This window comes from Lagopus muta, chromosome 16 (assembly GCF_023343835.1).
Source record: "Lagopus muta isolate bLagMut1 chromosome 16, bLagMut1 primary, whole genome shotgun sequence".
NCBI lineage: Eukaryota > Metazoa > Chordata > Aves > Galliformes > Phasianidae > Lagopus > Lagopus muta.
Genome location: NC_064448.1, coordinates 9,829,019 through 9,847,399, shown reverse-complemented (window position 1 = coordinate 9,847,399; position 18,381 = coordinate 9,829,019). Strand labels below are relative to the sequence as shown.

General features: G+C 45.1%; 1 protein-coding gene across 1 annotated transcript in view; it reads right to left on the bottom strand.

Annotated features, from left to right (window-relative positions):
- LOC125701462 (uncharacterized) overlaps nt 1-7,880 on the bottom strand; it is a 35,492-nt gene extending 27,612 nt beyond the window's left edge. The window contains exon 1 of the mRNA XM_048963559.1: nt 7,590-7,880. Within this exon, the coding sequence (XP_048819516.1) occupies nt 7,590-7,874 (285 nt within the window). The 5' untranslated portion in view covers nt 7,875-7,880. The remainder of the gene's footprint in view (nt 1-7,589) is intronic.
- Between the last annotated feature and the right edge of the window lie 10,501 nt (nt 7,881-18,381).

The window sequence follows — 18,381 nt, the reverse complement described above, 5'->3', positions numbered from 1 at the left end:
TTTATTAAGATGAGCTTCTGAATGAAGACATTCAAGACACGTGTGTGGTTGCCCTGATTACTGAGCTGCTTCAGCTTCGTATCTAAAAATTGCTGTGATCTCCACAAAGGTCCCTTCCATTAGTCTGATTTCTCAGGCTGCACTCTTGATGTAATGGGGGGATTGTCTGGAGTGACCAGGGAAAAGTGCTCGTGTCAGTCTGCAATGCAGTAGAAGACCATGCTTGGTATTAATGCTATTTCATTTCTATTCCTAAGAGATCTCAATCTGTGTCGAGTCTGGACCACACCAGGCACTGAGCCACAGTAGATGGCAATTCCTAACATGCAGGAAATGCTATGAAGGAAAAAGCCATAGCTGCCAGGCAGTGCAACATTAAATGACACCACAGTTTTCCACTATCTTGAAAATCTGAATGTTTTCATTGGATCTATCTCTAGACCTTAGAGCTCATCTTCATCATTGCCTTCTGCCTCCTTCCTACAGCTGTGAGACAGTGTTTGCTGTCAGAAATGTGGGTGTGAAATATGGGCTTCTCTGGATAGAAGCGCAGCAGAATCCCTGTGAAGAAGTCAAGGATGTCTAAGGGAAGAAGTGAAGAGTGGTTAGCTGATGGTTTGGGTGTAAGAAATTGCCCTGAGTGACTTCCTCCAGAAATGTTCCTCAAGACATTTACACTGTTGTTATTTTTGATCAGCGAATAGCAGATATGATTCCTTCAGCAAAATCAAACATGACGATGTGGCCCTGAGAAATAATGTCATGTCTCTGGAAAATGGCAGAAGGGGAGCTCCATTAGGGCCACAGGTGCACAGTAATCTTACTGAAGATGTCTGTCCATTTGTCTGAGCTGCCCCTCCGTCCATCAGGCTGCACCCGTGGGCACTGCCCTGCAGGTCTGCTGGTGCTCACACAGTGACAATGGCCATTGAATGCTTTGAGCTTGGGATGTGCAGAAGAGTTCAAAGTAACTCCTATAATTCACGCTTGAACCCTCAGCTCCTGGGTGCTTGACTTTGCCGACCAGTGTCAGCAAAAGCTGAATGAGCATTTAAGTATTCCTCAGCAAACAAAAAAGCAATCAATAACTGTCTCTCTGTGTTCCTCTCCTTCTCCCTTCCCAGGGAGGCAGCCCTGTTGGTTCCCACACAGATGCTGATCAGGCTGAGATCTAACCTTCAGTGCATCCACTGAGCAGCTCATTTTGCTCCGTGTGAGGTGGCACACAGCTTCCCAAATTGTACCCAGTGCTGTACCTTACACCTGCAGCAGAGCTATTGTGGGCTGAGAACACTGCAGCCCAACACACAGCTGGGAGTGCAGGTAGAGGGAATAGGCACAGACATGGGCATGGCAGTGCTGGGTTGGTGGTTGGATGAGGTGATCTTAGAGGTCTTTTCCAACCTTAATGATTGGAACCTCTGAGGCACAGCAGCATAGATGGTTTCAGGATGGTAAACGGATGCAGGAGCATGTAGCAGACCAGAACATTGATTTTCACTTTTAAAATCCAACTTTTCACCATTCATTTTTCACCACAAAACTGAGAAACCGAAAACCTGTCCCCTCCTCCTTCTCCTCCCAGGTTTTGAAAACCTTATTTTGTGGCTAAAAGGATCTGCACCTTACTGTAAATATTTATAGCATTTCAAAACCAATACTTGAATATTTTGCTGTAGAGAAAATATTGAATTTTTCTCTATTCATGCTTTTTTTTGTTGTTGAAGGAGAAAGCCAGACAATTTCAGCCACACAGAAGACGTTCTCATTTGGGTCAGACAGCTATTTTGAGCACAGGACTGATAACCATCTGCAGTTATCATCCACAGACAATTGGATGAATGTTCCCTTGCAACCCAGTAGGGCAGGTCACTGGCAGCACGTCTTACTCATTAAAAGCAAAGAGTAGCATGGGGATGTGTCACAGAACCCGCAGCTGGAGCAGCAGGCAGAGCCCTCCCTTATCACAAGGCAGTGTAGGTGGTGCCTTCTGTCAAACAGCAGCCCAGGAGGAGGTATAATTAACAATCACATCTTCATCCCATAAATCATGGCTTTCAGGGATGATAGATGAAGAACCTGAAGGTGCAGCACATCTTCACACTGAGCACTGCAGCTCTGTATCTCCGCTGCTCCCTTCTCAGCTTCGCTGGGAGGCGGTGAGCTCTCAGAACTCAACCTGACGTGTCTGGTTTGCTCGGAAGGCTGTGCCCCGTCTCCACTAAATTACAGACCAAACTTCTCAGGCTGCCTCCTTCCCTTAACTTTTCTGAGTCGCAGTTATGTGCACCCACCTGTATACCATGCAAATACATGCACATAGATCCATACACACACCACACGGGCACTGTTATTCGTCCCTTAGACATCACTGTCAACCTCTTCATAACACATTATTATTCTACCAGGATCATTCCAGCTAACAAACGTTAGAGGTACAACTGCCCCTAGGTCTCCTGGTATGATGTACATTAAAGTTTAATGCTGTATTGATGTGTGCATTGTGTTCCATATGAGCCAAGCTGTTCCATTAACTATGTGCAAAGGGCTATGAAGTTATAACATTTATCTCCCCGGACGCTCCAGATTACTTTTTCCTGTTGCATGCCTCCAAGGCTAAACATCTAGTCCTCAATTTACGTAGAGCTGTTAAAATTTTTAAACCTCTGTAAATGATGAACAGTTTATCAGTGTAACCGTGTTGTTGTCAGCCCTGGCTGGGGAGGATGAAGGAGTGTTGGCGACTTTCCAGTGGTCTTTCTGTTTTTTTCTTCTTCATGTAAAGCGTGAGTTGGGTGGAAACAGTATCCATTATTAATAGATAAATGTTTTATTGAAGATATAAAGACCACAAAGATTTGTAACTTTAATAATCCAGATTCTTATTTTAAATTCTGTAACATAATTATTTATTGAACAGCAGAGGATATTTGTTACAGGATCACAGTTGGGCAGAAACACAACAAAATGGTTCACTCCATGCTATCCAAGGGGAAAAATATTTCCAGCAGGCTTCAGAGCATCCCGACAGGACATTTTTTCAATATATTTTAAAATAACTTTGTCACTAGCTGTTTCCAACAAGGCCCGTACATTTTCAAAGGGAATTCTTTTTTCTTCACTTCACTTCTGCTGCTGCACATTCTGGAATGCCCTCACACTGCATTCTGCAAACTCACGTTTCTGTCAGCGTTCACATTTCTGTGTTAAGCCAATCATTTTTTTCTCCTTTGCTGTGCTATAGCAGTGTGATAACTGTGTTTCCTCCTCTCCGCAGGGGGATCTGTTGCTCTCAGGTGACTTAGTGAACAGAAAGGGGAAAAGGAACATAATTTTGAACTTCATTTCGCTTTCCCTCCTTGGATTTCATTGCACGTGCTTCTTTCTTGAATGTTCTTCCAGCACTTACCAGACATCACTGGGGCGATGCGAGTTACTGTTTTGATCAAAGCAAGGGTGGAAGTCCAAGGAATTTAAAATGTAGAAAGATTTAATCTGAACTAATCTGAGTTACAGTGATCTCTTTCTAAAAGAAAGAATACCTCATACGACATTTAATCCGCTGTATTTACACATCTGCAAACTTACACTACTGACTCTATACAGGCTATGTTCAAAACTCAAACAATGGAGAATTTGTTGCTAAAAAAAAAAAAAGGCAAATTTTGTTTGCCACTTCCTATTCAAAATCTGAAATGATCCACTCGAGGGTTTTCCATTACATCTGATCCACTGAGGAAATGTCGGGTACTGAAACCAGAGCCACCCAAGGGAGGGAGCAATTTCAATGTACTTTTCCAATCGTGTTTACCATAGTACAGTCTGAAGTTGTTATCGTGTTTCAATACTTTCTAAGTGAACATTTGTGGTTTTGATTTTTGAAAACAATGAATTTTAAAAGGCTGTGGTTACAAAAAAAAAAAAAAAAAGAAAGAAAAAAGAATAACCATAGAACTATCTTAAAGCACTTACTTAACTGTTCATCAACCAACACCTATTACTTTACCCTCTATTTAACTATTTCTTCATCTACTCAATCAAGTGTTTACCAACATTTGAGCTGGTCAGAATAAAGCTTCAAGCTGTAGGAGCGCTGATGATTTTGAGTTTAGCTCATGAATGAAGTAGGGCCATTTGGTGTCTTTGAAGCTGCAGAAAGTCCCATGGAATAAGAGGTCCAGACTCCTCCGGCAGCTTCTGGTGAAGAATGCTGTTCCAGATCTTGCAAAAATCATTAAAATTTCATGTGCTCCCTTTCACGCCAACATGTAAAATCAACTGTAACTGTCTGGACCATTAACTGTTATTTTTAGAAGCAAAATTATACCTTGACTCTGAATGAATATTGCTTATGTGGAACTTAATTTACCAGGAAATTCTCCAGTATAGCTCATCAGATTGGTTTAACACATTACATTTGGCCAAATACTGCCAAAAAAAGTTTATTGGTCATGAATGCACTCATGCTTTTAGTGCATGGGCACAGCAGGTTGTGCACGGCTGGTGGTCATCATTCAGAACAGCCCTGCTCAGCTGGAACCCGGGTTTCATCGTGTCCCATTTGTTAAGGATGAGCAGTGTGTGTGGTGGGTGGTATTTATCTCTTGTTTCTGTTCTGCCTTACATGTGAGGCTGGGCATCCTGGACAAGTTTCAGAGCTCCTCCTGGACATGAAATTGTAGGTCATCCTTAAGGTATTCTGCTGACCCATGAGACAAATTGTGTTTCTATTAAATCAAGCCTTCAAGGAACATCTTCCCTGTCTTGACAGTGACTAGTTAGTCTCACTTGCAGCAAAAAATTATGGAGTGACAGGCATCTGACAGCAATTTCTCAGTGCCTGGGATGGAGTTTTCCTTCTTGTTCCTTGGCAGGTTGCAGAATAGCAGCAGCAGTATATCAGTATGTGCTTTGGGGAAGGAATTTTTCATTTCACTCCTGGCCTTTCACAGGAAACTGTCTCTTGATAGCAGAACTAGAAGGTGTGGAAAGCAGAGATAGGCTTTCCGCAGCAGGAGAATCAAGATTTCAAATCTGAGCCAGTTTGGTGGAGCTCAAAGAAAAGGCACAGAGAGCCCAAGGGGATGAAAGCTCCAGTGTGAGTGAAAGTACGCTGCTGTGTGTCCCGAGCATTGGAATTAGGGAATGTGGAGGATGTGCTGTGTTTTGACATTGCAGGCAGTTCCTTAGGCACTGTTCCACAGCTGTCTGTTCAACAGGGCATGGAAACAGGACTGTAGTGGCGAGAGGTGCAACTGCATCCCATTGGTCTATGGCGTGGTAGAACATAGAGCATTTTGGTGGGATTGAAACTCCTCTGCTCATACCAGCACTCAGGACAGGAGAAGCAGAGCCCTGAGCATGGCTGCTCACAGCATTCATCCATCCCAGCACTGCTCTGAGGGTGATCTGGAGAAGAAGAGCTGATTGAGTGGCATCTTAGTGTGGAAAATTCCAGCTTGAGAAATTTCTTCAGCAGTTGGGAGCAGTAGATATGAAGATATATCTAAACCATTGCATTTGCCAAAACTTATCAACCAACAACTAACCAAAATCACCCAGAAATACTTTGGGAGATAAAAACCAAGAAGCTTGTTGGTTTGATGGATTGTTTGCTAGGAGAAGGTTTCAGTTATTAACAAATATGGAGTCATGTTGTGATAAAAATATCAAACCTACAGTGAGCAGGTAAATGCTGACAGAAATGATGTAAATGATTGGTTTGATTAGTCAATAGCATTAGGAACCTTGATGTGTTTTCAAAAGTGAAAGTGAAGAAATACTTGAGAAATAAATACATACAATAGGTGAACATAAAATCTCACTGGAAGGTGGGGACACTCTGTACTTCTTTGGTTGCCGGTGAAACCAGTTCACATCAAAAACAAATGAGCAAAGAAGGTAATAGACTGATGCACTGATGGAAAGCCATTGCACTGGGCTGTCCCAGAAGATGTCTATTCTGCCTCTTGATTCTTGCTCAGTGAATCTGTAGTGCTCTGTAGTGTTCCACAGTAATTTCTAATATGGCAGTCTCAGCAAAAACAACTGATGTTTATTGGGCCCTCTCTCGTGTCAGATGAACCTGATGGTGGTGGATGTTTGTCTACTACCATTGCTAACAGCAAACTTTGCAAGTAAATTTGTTCATGGTACAAAACGTTGGATCGAGTGGGAATGCCTTGGGCCAAGGGTCCCACGCCACAGTTAGTCATTTCACTCTGAGTTTACTAAATGCCCCTAAAACACTGAGAAGTCTGGAAAATGCTGTGGTCTGAAGATAAAAAGCGCTGAGATCATCTGCTGGAAGATGTTACGGTTGTGTGTAAGCCCATATCTAAGCACAGCGGATTATCTCACAATCTAATTAAGTCTTTGCAGATAGAAGGATTAAATTTCATTTACAATGAAGAGTTATTTCTAAAGCTGAGGAGACACTGTAAAATTTGGTAAAGTTAAAGTACTGGGATAACTCAGACAATTATTTCATATGCTGAGACAGCAGGAAAAGAAATGAGAAAGCCAGAAAGGCAGTGGGAAAGAAAGGTGAGGTCAGGAAAGACCTCCAGATTGTTCCTGGAGAGGGAGAGCAGGGATTGCTGTAAGAGAGCAGCAAGGCTGCAGTGGGTGACTGAATCCCCAGCCTACTTGTTTGTGTTGCTGGGATCTCTGCACAGAAGGATGAGTGGGTTGGAAATCAACAAGCCTCTGCTATTTCTCAAGGCTTCATCTCCAAGTGAGGCCCCAGTGCAAGAAAAAACACAGTTATTCACATTGTCTGTGTGGTAAAGATGAAGAAAAAGCCACAAAAACTTGCCCCTAAAGTAATAACAATGAATTGTTATTGAACAACTTGGTTGTTGAACAAAGTCTTGGTGAAGCTTGCTTAGGCGTTATGAAACAGATGAAATGGTGGAAGAGTCGGGTGAGAAGAGGGTGGCAGTGGGCTGGAGCTGGACTGCATGATACTCCTCCTACCATCTTGCTGTTGCTGTCAGTGGGGAAGACAGAGGATGCTCACAGCTCCTGTGATCTGAAAGCACAAGCACTGTGACCTCCCAGCCCACTGCATCTCTTTGAGAATCACAGAATCACAGAATCACCCGGGTTGAAAGGGACCCCAAGGATCATGTAGTTCCAACCCCCCTGCCTAGCAGGGCCACCGACATACATATTCAGATCAGGTTGCCCAGGACCCCGTCCAACCTGGCCTTAAACACGTCCAAGGACGGGGCATCCACAACCTCCCTGGGCAGCCTGTTCCAGGGCCTAACCACTCTCCTAGTAAAGAACTTCCCCCTAACATCTAACCTAAATCTTCCCTCCTTCAACTTAAAACCATTTCCCCTAGTCCTGCTGTTGTCAGCCCTTATGAAGAGTTTACTCCCCTCCTGGGTGTAGGTTCCCTTCAGGTATTGATAGGCTGCAATGAGGTCACCCCGCAGCCTTCTCTTCTCCAGGCTGAACAAGCCCAACTCCCTCAGCCTGTCCTCATAGGGGAGGTGCTCCAGCCCCCTGATCATCTTAGTCGCCCTCCTCTGGACCCTTTCCAAAATCTCTATGTCTTTCTTGTACTGAGGGCTCCACACCTGGACACAGTACTCCAGATGGGGCCTCACAAGAGCCGAGTAGAGAGGGACAATCACCTCCCTGTCCCTGCTGGCCACCCCTCTCCTGATGGAGCCCAGGATCCCATTTGCCTTTCGAGCTGCCAGAGCGCACTGCTGGCTCATATTCAGTCTCTCGTCCATCAGGACCCCCAGGTCCTTCTCTGCCGAGCTGCTCTCAAGGACCACTCCTCCCAGCCTGTACAGGTGCCTGGGGTTCTTCCGGCCCAAATGCAAAACCTTGCACTTTGCCGTGTTGAACCTCATCAGGTTCACCCGAGCCCAGCCCTCCAGCCTGTCGAGGTCCCTCTGAATGGCATCCCTTCCTTCTGCCGTATCAACCGCACCACTCAACTTGGTGTCGTCAGCAAACTTGCTGAGGGTGCACTCAATTCCCTCATCGATGTCATTAATAAAGATGTTAAAGAGCACCGGTCCCAAGACAGACCCTTGGGGGACACCACTTGTTACCGGCCTCCACCTGGACATAGAACCATTGACCACCACCCTCTGTCTGCGGCCTTTCAACCAATTGCTTATCCATCGGGTCGTCCACCCATCAAATCCACTTCCCTCCAATTTGGAGATGAGGATGTGGTGGGGGACCATGTCAAAGGCCTTGCTCAGGTCCAGGTAAATGACATCGGTCGCCTTCCCTTCGTCCACCAATGCCGTCACTCCATCATAGAAGGCCACAAGATTAGTTAGGCATGACCTTCCTCTGGTGAAGCCGTGCTGGCTGTCTCGGATCACATGCTCATTCTTTATGTGACCGAGCATGTTGTCCAGGAGGATCTGTTCCATGATCTTCCCAGGCACGGAGGTGAGACTCACCGGCCTGTAGTTCCCCGGCTCCTCCCTGCTCCCCTTCTTGTATATGGGAGTGACGTGACCCTTCCTCCAGTCGTCCGGGACCTCTCCTGACAGCCACGACTTCTCAAATATGATGGAGAGCCTGTCCCTCTGCATCAGATCCAGTGCAAAGCCCTTACTAGGGCACAGGTATGGAGGCAGGGCCTTACCTGGTCTTGCTGCAACCATCAAGAAACTTGCATCCTGTGTGTTCACAGTGTGGGCATCCCCAGGTATCAAAACATCCTCATTTGGATGCCACTCAGCTTCTCTGTCCTCAGGTACTTCCTCTTAATCCTCTTTTGCTTATCCCATCAGCACTGGCTCCAAGCCACTGCAGTACAGCTCCAATTGTAGATGCACCTCGAGAAGATTCGGTTTAGATACTGAGAAGATCAGATTGGACATTAGGAAACATTTCATCTCAGAAAGAGGAGTGATGAAGTATCCGGGGAGGTGGAGCAGCCACTTCTCTGGAGGTGTTCAAGAACTGTGGAGATGTGGCACTGAGGGATGTGGTGGACGTGGCTGTAATGGTTTGGGGTTGGACTAAATGATCTTAGAGGTTTTTACCAACCATATGATTCTGTGTGGCCAAACTGAAGCCACACAAACCAACTAATGGCAGATCTTCAAGAACTGTTTTATGACTTCCTTCCCTCTCTGGGACACCAGAGCCACCAGCTCCACAGATACAACAGCAGACATTCCTTCCAGGGTAACCTGCTGAAGATTTCAGCTGCTGTCACAGCTAGATGCCTTCCTGACATTTCTGCAAGTTTATGATACTAGTAGCAGTAGGCAGAAATTTCCTCTTGGGTGGCGAAGAATTAACAGATGCTTTGCATCCTGGGGTGTACAGGATAATTTAACATCCACTCACGCTGGCATGAGCTGTAGCTCTAATTCCCTTTTGTGCTAAAATTACTATGATGTGAATCCAGATAATGGCACCCATGGAGGACAGAGCAGGAACTCAGTAAATTTTAGAAAATGAATGCCCGTCCTTAAGGCACCATCTTGACTGTTATCAGATTCATTTCCATTTTATCTCAAACCAGAATTGCTTAGAGCCAGATCCTCACAATACCTGGGTCCATGGACCACCAGGAATTGGGGAGGAGCAGTGATCCTGTTAGAACTGCACAACACATCAGAACCATGTCTTGTGGACACTGCCCAGACAGAGATATCAGTGCTCCATCCGCAATAACCCCAGCAGCACAAGCAGGCTGACTGGTACAGCCCCCTGGGGACAAGGCAATAAGGCCACCACTGAAGGAGGACGATGAGCATTTGTCAAGCTGAGCAAGTGCTATAAATGGTTTTATTGCCACTTGCTGGGGAAGTGCGCTGCTCTTGGCAGTGATGGAATCCTTCTGAGCTGAAGATACTTATCCACAGGGATAAATCATGACTTACTTTGCTTATTGAAGAACTGGAGACTGGTCTCAGAGCACAAAGCACACAAGGGTTCCCAGGGCAGCTCCCGTGTTAGTTTAGAACCTGCAGCGAAGGGCCTTGCGGGGAAAGGACAAGGTTAAAGTTAGGGTCAGGGTTAGGGTTAGGGCTCCTGTGTCTGGAAAACCCCAGCAATAGGAACGATACCTCGAGGCCAGAATGGAGCAAAGACTGGAGTACTCCAATTCACACCTCACCTGCTGCTGGCATTTCCCTTGGCCACTATTTATTGCCCACAGAAAGCATTCAGGAGCCTTGATCCTGACCAAGAAGAGCTGCTCCTTTGCAGTCAGGACTCAGGAAAGAGGAGCTGGGCTGGTTCCTCCTGGCCTGATCTGTCTCACCAAGCCATGCTGTGTCCACAGACACAGACATCAACGCAAAGCAGGTTCCGGAATAAGATGAGAAATCAGGGGACGGAGCTGCTGTGGGGTCTGAGAATGCTTTTGTTTGTGAGAACGGGTGCTATGCCACTTGTATGCCTTGGTGATGTAGGTAAGGCCCAGATCAGGCCCAACCAATCTCCATTCTCCTCCTCCCTTCCTCCCTCACCCCAGTTTGAGGCAAACACCAAACTTGCTGAAAGGCAGCAAGTGGCAAACATGGAAGTGCTGAATTGCAGCTTGAAAAATGACAGAGAATGATTATTGCTGTCCAGGAGAGAAGGATTAATACATCAGCCCAATGCAAGACTCGTATTTCGGGCAAAGTATTTTCATACAACTTAGAATCTACATCAATTTTCTCAGCCACTTGATTCATAGAGAAACGGCGCTGAAGAAATAAGAAAAACAAAACAAAACAAACATAATAACGCAATACAGGCTCAGGGCTTATTTTATCAGTTATCATATTAATGTGCAGCAAGGCACCAGTGGCAGGAAGAAGCTAATTCTCAGGGCATGCTAATAAAAAGCACTGAGCTGAAGCAGAGGATCTGTTGCTGATTTTCTCCTTTGCAAACTGCCTCCCTCACTCGGGAAGGGTGAGAGATCTGACCCAGCACTTTGTCTAATGGGAGGAGGGGAGCAGTGCTCTGCCAGGACTTGGTGCTGAGTGTGATGGATGGGGTGGCTGCTCAGCGTCAGGCAGGGTGCAGAGGGGCCTCAGTCACATCTATTAAAGCAATCCATTTTCCCAGGTTCATTTGGCACTCACTCTTTGTCACCACACTTGTTACCGTTTCCTGATGGTAAATGCTGGGGAACTTCAAGGTATTTGAACAGTCAGAGACGACAAATCCCTACTAAGAAGAAAGTGTAAAACAGCAGGAGAAACATGTTGGCTTCATCCTGAGTGCACATTAAATACACTTCACATTTGTCTAAGGAGATAGTTAATGGGAAAACGGGCTCTTTAATTGAACAGGCTGAGAGTTTCACGCAGCTGCATATAACAAACGCTCAGGAGAAAGCCATTTTTCTAGGCAGGGATCCTAGCCTGGGTGAGGCAGGAGGGAGTATTTCTTCCAGAGAATTAACAGCAAAGGCAAGCGGCTGGTGAGGACAATCCAGCATGACTCTTTCCCCAGCGCTGCTCTATTTAAAGGAACAGAAATGGACTCGGATCAGACATTCAGCCCCAAACTGGCCGAAGGCAACATAGAAGAAGCAAGTTATTTTTGTTGTGTTTTACAGCTGTCTCAAAGCCCAGGGCACGCCAACTGGTGCATTCAACTTGTCTATGTCACTGGAGCCCACTGTAAAGCTGGTTTTACTCCTGCTGGGCTCCTTGCTGGCAGCATGACTCACCAGGACACTGATGCATCTCTGCAACATGTACTTGTGTCAGCACTGCATCTTCTGCCAGATCCAATGTGCATGGCAAGATTCAGTCTATTTGACACCATGATCCAATCATGGAAAACTTACCATTATGGGGCTGCATGCAAGCCCCTCAGCACCTGGCCTGGTGCCTCCTGGGTCAGTCCTTCCCATCTGCCTCTGAAGCAGCAGGTACCCACACCTGTTGCAATAAGGTGCCAGCCACAGTAGCCCAGAAAACTACTCAGAAACTCTGTATGGGTTTTATAAAACCTATTTTCCCTGACATATGATGCATGCTGCACATGTTCATTTGTAGTTGCATCAATCTTCCCATCTCTCCTTGAATCTCTCCTGCCTGTATGCAATCCTTCAAACCCACTCTGCTGCAGCACAGCCACTTCACAGTTTAAAGAGCATTTGAGATCCTGGGATTAACCTGGATATTACTTTCCTTTACTTACTAGAAATGTCATACAGGCACATAAATCACAGAGGGAAATCTCTTAGCTGTCCAGGGTACACAGGTGGTGGGGGCACTCAAAGCAGTGCGTCAGCTTTCATGGTCATCGTGGTAATTAATAACACAATAATTAAGTGAAGAAAGCTCATTATTGGTGTATCAAGGGGAGGGACAGAGGTACAAATGCGGAGTCTGAAGGATCTCCTCTGTTAGCAACTCCTCTTCCTTCTGATTCCTATCACATCAGCTTATTAAGCTCTGTGATAAAAGCAGTGGCTTCTCCCTTCCTTGCTTCCCAGTGGAGGCTGTTGAAGACCTTCCCTCATCATACATCAAGGAATATCCTCATTTGCAACCAAAATTTATACTTAGCCAACTTGTTCTGTAACTTAAATCAACTCTCCCTCATGAGGCTCTCTCCTATGAACAGCAGTCTCCTCTCTTCTCTGATGGCATTTAAGGCTGAGCAGGCTGCAGTGGCATCCCCTCCCTCAGCAGCCCTTTTTTCCCTGTATCTCCATTATTCTTTTCCACGGCTGTAAGCCTAAAAGCCCTCAGTCTGTGCAGAAATCCAGCAATGCCATGGTCTGGCAGACTCCAAGGGCAGCAGCTGGGGATGGCCAGGAGGCTGGTGGGCCTCGAGCATTGGGCAAGGATGTCTGGAAGGAAATGGTGCCAGGGGTTCCAGTCCCGACTCCAGGTCGTTTGTTTCAAAGGTGGGATTTGCTTGAACACGAATGGAGACAAATAGTACCAGCCAATTCAGCTGCTTCTGGATAGGAATCAGGAGGTGGCATCACACTGGATGCCAAAATGGGAGCTGGATCTCCCCGTGAGCAAAACAGGATGCCAGAAACTCTGCCTTCACCTCCCAGATCACCTCCGCACCTCCTGTCTTAAAAGCCTGGGCTCCAGGGAAGTTGGGGAGCCTCAAGAGCAAGTTTTTTAAGGCCAGAATGAAACAACTGTTTTAATATTCATAAGGCAACTAAACAAAAGATTTCTCCCTCCTTAGAAGATGGCTGTAAAGTTATTTAAAAGAAGAAATTCCTATTCCCAGACAGCGACACTGGTTGTAAGATGCCAGTCTCAATGCATGCTCCCCGGTAATTTTCACCAGCTCTAGTTTCCAAAAATCAATTTAAACCCCACTGAGATCAGTTGGCAATAAGTTTAATATGAAGAAAAGAAGTTTTACAATTACCAGGGAAAAACAGATCCTTCCATCCCACTATTTACTCCCCTGCTGTCCTTGCATGCACGGAGCTGAAGTCATCCGGGAGGTGTTAATGATTTGTTTTATGCTTTCTCTTATCCTTCACCTACGTTAGTAGGAAATTTTATTTAAATGGCATTTTCTTTAGCACTGCTATCACAAATCCACTGTAAAGCCATTTGGCATGCCCTGTTTCCAGAGGCGTTCTGAGAAACGATTTATGGCTTCATAGTAGTGACTGGTATTGCAGCTCTGTTCATGCTTTGCTAAACTAATGTCTGCAGCTAAAAAAAAGCAACGAACCCCAGCCCACAGACAACCCCAGCTGGTTGCATTCACAGATCTGGAGATTCACAAACCAGTGAGCGCTCCCAATTTGCCAAGCAGATGAATTTGAATCAGCATGCAGAACTTCACCCCATAAACTGGGTAATGGGAGCCAGTTATTGTGGTTCACGCAGTAAATGCCCCCAGTTTGCTGCCACATGAAAATAGCTCAAACCTTTCATTGCATCTGTGTTGAAGAATAGAGTTATGTGAGCTCCAGTCATTGGTGACGTGAAAGTTTTTGTCCATATGTGGCTGCTTTGCAGTTTCACACCACTGATTCTAATAGTGGGTTTTGTTGGTCTTTTCAAATTACTACAATTTGTCTGTGTTATTTAATGAGAGTGTCAGTAAGCCCTCCTCTGGAGCCGACCTCCACTTCCATCTGTCCATGTTCCCCAGACACAGCTGATGCTGAGACACAAAGCTGCTGAGGCAAACACAGATAATGGTGCTCAAATTTTTTTGTCCCATTTCTTTGCAGAAGGGTCATCTTCTTGTCATGCAGGATGTAAAATTAGCAAATTATGCTCTCACAGTATCCTTCTCCAAGGCATAAAGAAATAGCCTGGGCAGTTTCTGAATGTAGCTGATAACCTTCTGATCTTTCCTCCCATTCTAGCAGCATAAAATATTTGTAGCTCTGGCCCCCCAAACCACCATGTGAGAGGACAAAATGGAATTAAGAGCAGTAATTTTCAAGAACACTGTCTCTTTCAAGCTGTTCTATTCAGAGACACATCAGAATCTCCCCAGAAAGAAAGAAGGCATCAAGTAAGAGCTGTTATCTTTACATATGCTTCCAGCTTGCAGTGGTGCAGGACAGCGGAGAGCAGCGGGTTGCACTAGCCTGGATTCACATGTGAGGCTTGGCAGTGTGTCTTAGACATAGAATAACAGAATCTTTAGAGTTGGAATACTTAAAGGTTATCTAGTCCAACTCCCATGCAGTGAACAGAGACATCACATCATATCAGGTGGTCAGAGCCCATCCAGCCTGGCTCTAATGTCTCCAGTGATGGGGCACCCATCACCTCTCTGGGCAACCATGCCACTGCCACACCACCCTCACTGGAAAAAAAAACTTCTTCCTTACATACAGTCTAAATCTCCCCTCTTTTAATTTGAAACCCTTTCTCCATGCCCTGTCACAACAGACCCTGCTGAAGAGTCTGTCCCTTTCAGATACTGGCAGGCTGCTACATGCAGAGACATGGCCAAGCTGTTTGTAATTAGAAGAAAAGTAAAAGGTCCACAACATTACTTTTACAAATGGTCTTCAGAGTTGCAGAATTTCAGCTTCCTCTGATTCATGGAGCAACTTGGGCTTACTGATGTCTACCCATTAAAAATTGGCTGGATTCAGGCAGTTATGGTGCAGATGAAATAGAAAGCAAGACACAGAAGAGAAAAATAAATCTAGGCAAATCTACCTCAGTCCTGCTCTTAGCTTTATTCATTCCAATCTGTAATGCATTTCATCGGGCAGGCTCAACATTTAGCCAAAGCCATGTGTCACAGAGCATCCTTCCTATGAAAAGATGGAAGAGAGAAATTCTGGTGAATGGAGAGCAAAGGCTGAGGCATGGATGCATGGAAGGCAGGAGAGGTTGGGCAGGTATGTGAACCAAGAATGGAGAAAGGGTCAGTTTTCTCTTGCTGCCCACTGCAACTGAGTTTTGGACCAGTGCCCTATGTTCTCAGCTCTGAAGGCAGCTCTCATTGACTTCAACCATTGAAAGCAACCATCTTAGGTGGACGCCAGGCCAAGACATGGCTGTGCTGTGTCTGGGGCCTGGTCAGAGCCACTCTAGGACGTACAGAGGGCTGCAGTGGTGCAAGATCAGAGCTCAAGCTGCCTTTCAACATCACTGGTAGATCTGAGAAGCCAAAATTCAGACTCTTCTAGTGAGAAGTTTGCAAAAAGAGACATCTCGCTTGATTTTGAATGACATGTTCCATTTAATGTGGAGAGAAAAATGTCATTTTCATCTTTGAGGATGGCGGGTACCAATGCTGATGAAGTGGCAGAAACTTTTAAAACGAAAATTATTTTCAAAGGCAAAAAAAATCTCAAGTCTTTGAAAACATGGAAATGACATTTTCACTTCGGGAGTGTTTTCATTCCACCCTCCCACCCCCCCAACACACACACACACTTCATTCTCCTACTAATGCACAACTCATAGAGTCAGAAATGAAATCACAGAATATTTCAGGGTTGCCAAGTTTGCATTTCTTCACAGGAGAACATTTCCAATAAAGTAGGGTCCCTTAAGGTGAGACACATCCTGAGCTGTTGAAATGTCTCCTGGCAGAGCAGCTCTCCTGCTGTTGAGTCCTCCCCAGTCCTCAGATGTCATCACCTGCACAGATCTGTCCATAGGTGATGTCTGAGGTGAAATCTTGGATCTCTGCTTGTCAATCTGACCCAGCTTTCACTATTTCTCCCACTGCACAAGAATTGCAGCTTTCCTTTTAAAGACAAATAAATAAATTAAATTAAATAAAGAAAAATAGGTTTCTAGGCCAGATAGGCTATGAAAAAAAACCACCATCTTTCAGCGTGACAGCATGATGTCATCCAGCACCAAGACTACTTATTTGTTACTGCAGCCATGCTGGAATTTTCCCAAGGTCTCTTCAGAATCATCTGGAGCATCCCAAAGAAATATGAAGGGTGAGAAGAAATGTGGGAAAGGTCTGAGAAGCCTCAGAAAAATGTTGTGGCTTTGAAACTGGACTTTTGCTTTTGGAAAGCCTCTCTTGTGCTGCTGTGCTATGGTCAGTAGGTCCATTAATCCTTTAGGAAGTACTCAGACATTTGCTGGCACCACTGGGCTGTTTTCTGAAGGCACAGCACATGGGCTGCACATGGAGCAGCTTTGAACATTAGCTTGGGCTGTAGATGCCGACCATAGAATCATAGAATTGCTCAGGTTGGAAATTATAATTTAGCGTCACAATCTTGATAATTTAGAGTTACACCTCCAAAAATACCATTGTATTTTTGAACGTACCTATATTTATCTCCCTACTCCCCTCAGGCCCCATCACACTGTTCTGACAGCACTAATTAATCAGAAACCAAGTTTAAGTGCTGTTTTACAAGTTTATACGTAGAAATTTCTGTCCTGGGCTGAATGCTTAACCAATGTGTTTTGCAGTACTCACAGCCTTGCCCTCTGTCAAATATCCACAGACATGGGCTTTTGTTACACAGAGGGTGGTGAGGCACTGGCACAGGTTGCCCAAGGAGGCTGTGGATGCCCCATCCCTGCAGGCATTCAAGGCCAGGCTGGATGTGGCTCTGGGCAGCCTGGGCTGCTGCTTGGTGACCTGCACACAGCAGGGGTTGGAACTGGATGAGCACTGTGGGCCTTTGCAACCCAGGCCATTCTGTGATTCTATGATTGTATGATTATAAATTGCTACAACATCCTTATAGATTTTCAGCCTACAATAAGAAAATTCTCACAGGAGAATGTGCTCCCTCTTGAAGCAGAATGCTTGCTTTGTGATAGCAGGTATATTTTGGTGATTATCCATAATTTGCAGCAAACTTATCATTTTCACAAAAACTCCACAAGAATATAAATGTGCACAGGTAACAAATGCAGATACATCATTATTCAAAATGTTTTGACCCACAGTTCTGATATGTCTGACTGGTTCTGTTTCCAAATTTACTATTTGATTTACCCGTCACTGCTCACTGATATTTCACAATTTCACATCAGCTTGAATGCAGAACCTCAAAAAACCACCAAAATTTTGGAGAACAACAGGAAAAGGTCAGAGCTTGAAATCCCAGTGAAAGTGCAGGTATTGTTCTTATTTTACAGAAGCGTTTTGTAGCATCATTAATTTGAACGAGTTTCGTATTGACAAAGTGGAAGCTTGTTTCAGAGATGTTTCATTTCAGCAGGTGCAAAATCTTAGTTGAAAATCTCAGACACTGAAGTCACAAGCTCTACCATAAGAATGAGGCTGGAGAATGGAGGCTGCTCTATTCCACCTGAAATAAACTCTCATGTCCTCCTCCCCCATGATTTTCTATCTGTTCTTACCCCCCTTTTTATTTTTTTTCCACTCTTACTGACTCAGCAGACCACCCTAAAATTTTTGTTTCAGGGGAAAGATAATCGTGGTTAGCAGGAGGAGCAGCTTACATCGGGAATTCTTCATGTCTTATTCCCTAACCATTGGCATAGAAAGGTGTTTATCCGTGCTTTCATTCCATATCATAGACAGCAAAGTTTTCTGGCTGCATTATTCCTAATAACTTCTGAGGGTGAGAGGAAGAAGAAGAAGTTGTGGTTCAAAAGCACTTCTCTGTGCAGAGAGTTTGGTCATGTCTTAAGATGCTGTGTAGTGCCCCGTGTGCTATGAGCACTTCCACAGAAGCAGCTCATAGTGGTGGTTTTAAAAGCAATTTTGCAAGACATGAACTCCACATGCACCTGCATGTCATTCCTGCACCCCCTCCAGCAGCGTGACCCTCCTTGAGATCACCAGTAAACCCTCTTGAAAACACAGTGAAGGGGACTGAGCAGGTCCGCCCATGGAGATGGGGGTGGCATGGGTGGGTTTAATACATTTGCTTTGGGAAACTTCTTTACTGCTTACTACATATGAGGAGGCTCGGTGTAGACTGAATACAGTGGGAATTCTCTGTTTTCCTCCTCATCG